This window comes from Lethenteron reissneri, unplaced genomic scaffold (genome assembly GCF_015708825.2).
Source record: "Lethenteron reissneri isolate LAM-NWPU_2019-01 unplaced genomic scaffold, ASM1570882v1 scaffold_1396, whole genome shotgun sequence".
NCBI classification, from domain to species: Eukaryota; Metazoa; Chordata; class Hyperoartia; order Petromyzontiformes; family Petromyzontidae; genus Lethenteron; species Lethenteron reissneri.
The window spans coordinates 78,169-80,253 of NW_026891109.1; the positions used below are offsets into that span (position 1 = coordinate 78,169).

General features: G+C 58.1%; 1 protein-coding gene across 1 annotated transcript; it reads left to right on the forward strand.

Annotated features, from left to right (window-relative positions):
- Nucleotides 1-250: 250 nt before the first annotated feature.
- LOC133362175 (zinc finger protein 239-like) lies at nucleotides 251-1,553 on the forward strand. Its single transcript, XM_061581127.1, has 2 exons — nucleotides 251-269; nucleotides 910-1,553. The coding sequence occupies exons 1-2, from the start codon at nucleotides 251-253 to the stop codon at nucleotides 1,551-1,553; spliced, it is 663 nt and encodes a 220-aa protein (XP_061437111.1).
- The last annotated feature ends 532 nt before the right edge of the window (nucleotides 1,554-2,085 follow it).

Sequence of the window (2,085 nt, forward strand, 5' to 3'; positions counted from 1 at the left end):
TGGGTTCGATACCGACCCTCACACTGCCTGCTGCTGCTGTATATTTGGAGTTTGCGTGTTTCTCTCCCCGTGGTTGCGTGGATATTAATCATTGAACGAATGCGATTTTTTGCCATGTAACAATTACAGCTCAGGTTCTGTTGACGATTCAAACTGGGGGAGCCAGGGTCTGGCCAGGGGATGCGGAGCACTTGCAGCGGCACATCGGTCAAGGTGAGTGCCGTCGGCTCGCAGAGAATAACGCAACGGGATGTTGACTACCTCGCCCGGTACGCAGGAGGTCGTGGGTTTTGATTCCGACCCTGACACTTGCTGCTGTATATTTGGACTTGGCGTCTCTCTCCCCGTGGCGACGTGGATATTTTCTCCGGGTCCTCCGGGTTTTTCTCCCTACGTTTAGAATCGACATCAGCGACGCGTTTGAGAATATTTGTGCTGCTGCTCTGAATGTCCGCGTGATGATGATATTTGTGATGGCCAGGGTCGCTTCTAAAGAAGGGCTAAACAGCAGCTCAGTGGAGGGGGGGGGCCTTACACCTCGTTAAATAAACACATTTGTTTTAAGTTTTTAGTTTGTTGCGTGAGGCCTGACACCGTTAGTTAAGACCTCGTTGTCAAGACAAATCGCGTTGTTACGTTCCTGGTACGAGTGAGCATAGTGGGGGGTGGGCTTTGTCACGTCATCCACCACGTGCATTGAGGCCCTTTATAGACTGCTTTGTGACATCATCCACCACGTGGATTGGGGCCCTTTTACATAAAATACAGAAATGTATGTCTTTCACGACACAAACACAAACCCTCCATTGTATAATTGAACCTTCAGGTCAACGCCGACTCAAAGCCACGTGCGGGCACAACGAGGCTCCCCCCGCTCGCCGCCCATCCCGCCCGTTCGTGCCTTGGCAGGAGACGACAAGACGGCGAGCGGCCCCGGTGGCGTTGAGCGGCACGCGCGCCAGGAGCGCGGGAAGCGCTTCCGCCGGCACGTCCACCCGGTGAGGCGCTCCCAGACGCACACGGGCGACAAGCCGTACTCGTGCCAGGTGTGCGGCAAGGGGTTTACCGAGGGCTCCGCCTTGAAGAGGCACGTGAGGAAGCACACAGGCGAGAAGCCGCACGCGTGCCAGGAGTGCGGGAAAGGGTTTACCGAGGGCTCCACCTTGAAGAGGCACTCCCAGACGCACACGGGCGAGAAGCCGCATGCGTGCCAGGAGTGCGAAAAAGGGTTTACCGAAGGCTTCGCCTTGAAGAGGCACTCCCAGACGCACACGAGCGACAAGCCGCACGCGTGCCAGGAGTGCGGGAAAAGGTTCGTGCATGCCTTTACCTTGAAGAGGCACGCTAGGACTCACACGGGCGAGAAGCCGCACGTGTGCTCCGAGTGCGGCAAGGGGTTCACGCAGGCCTTCAACCTGCGCGTGCACGCGTGGACTCACACGGGCGAGTGGCCGTACGCTTGCTCCGAGTGCGGGAAAGGGTTCGCTCGGCACGGCCACCTCCGGCGGCATTCTGCGGCCCATGGGGAGAAGTCAGTCGTGGGAGGAGTCTAGGGTCTTCCCCCCCCCCCCCCCCCATCGTTTCGTGGTGCACTCCGGGATGCGCGTTGCAAGCATCGTGGAAACAAAGACGCTTTGAGAACTATGTACGCAGAGTTGTCCTTGACAGCCGATTGGCCTACACCCAGAGACGGCGATCCTTCACGGCCCTGTCTCTGCGCCGGAGTTAGGAGACCAGAGAACGGCGCCGGGTCAAGGACAAGCGGCGCGAGGGGCTCCAGGGTCCTGAGCTGGCTGGTCTTGGGTCTTGAGATGCGACTGGTCCCGATCGGCTGGGGAGGTCCCCTTTTATGCCCCTTTGCCCATCGTATTATAACGCTGTACATTACACATAGGGTGGTGACCAGCGACCTACTCTAGCTAACACACACACTTTTCTAACTCTGAGCTACTCCAGCGTGACCCAGCCAGGCGGTCCGCTGACTGGAGGCCTCGACTCTTCTCGGCGTCTTCACAATGCATCTTCATTCTCGGCACGGGCAGCCTCGAACCTCATGAGGAGGCTGCCTCCCTTCTAGAACCCTCT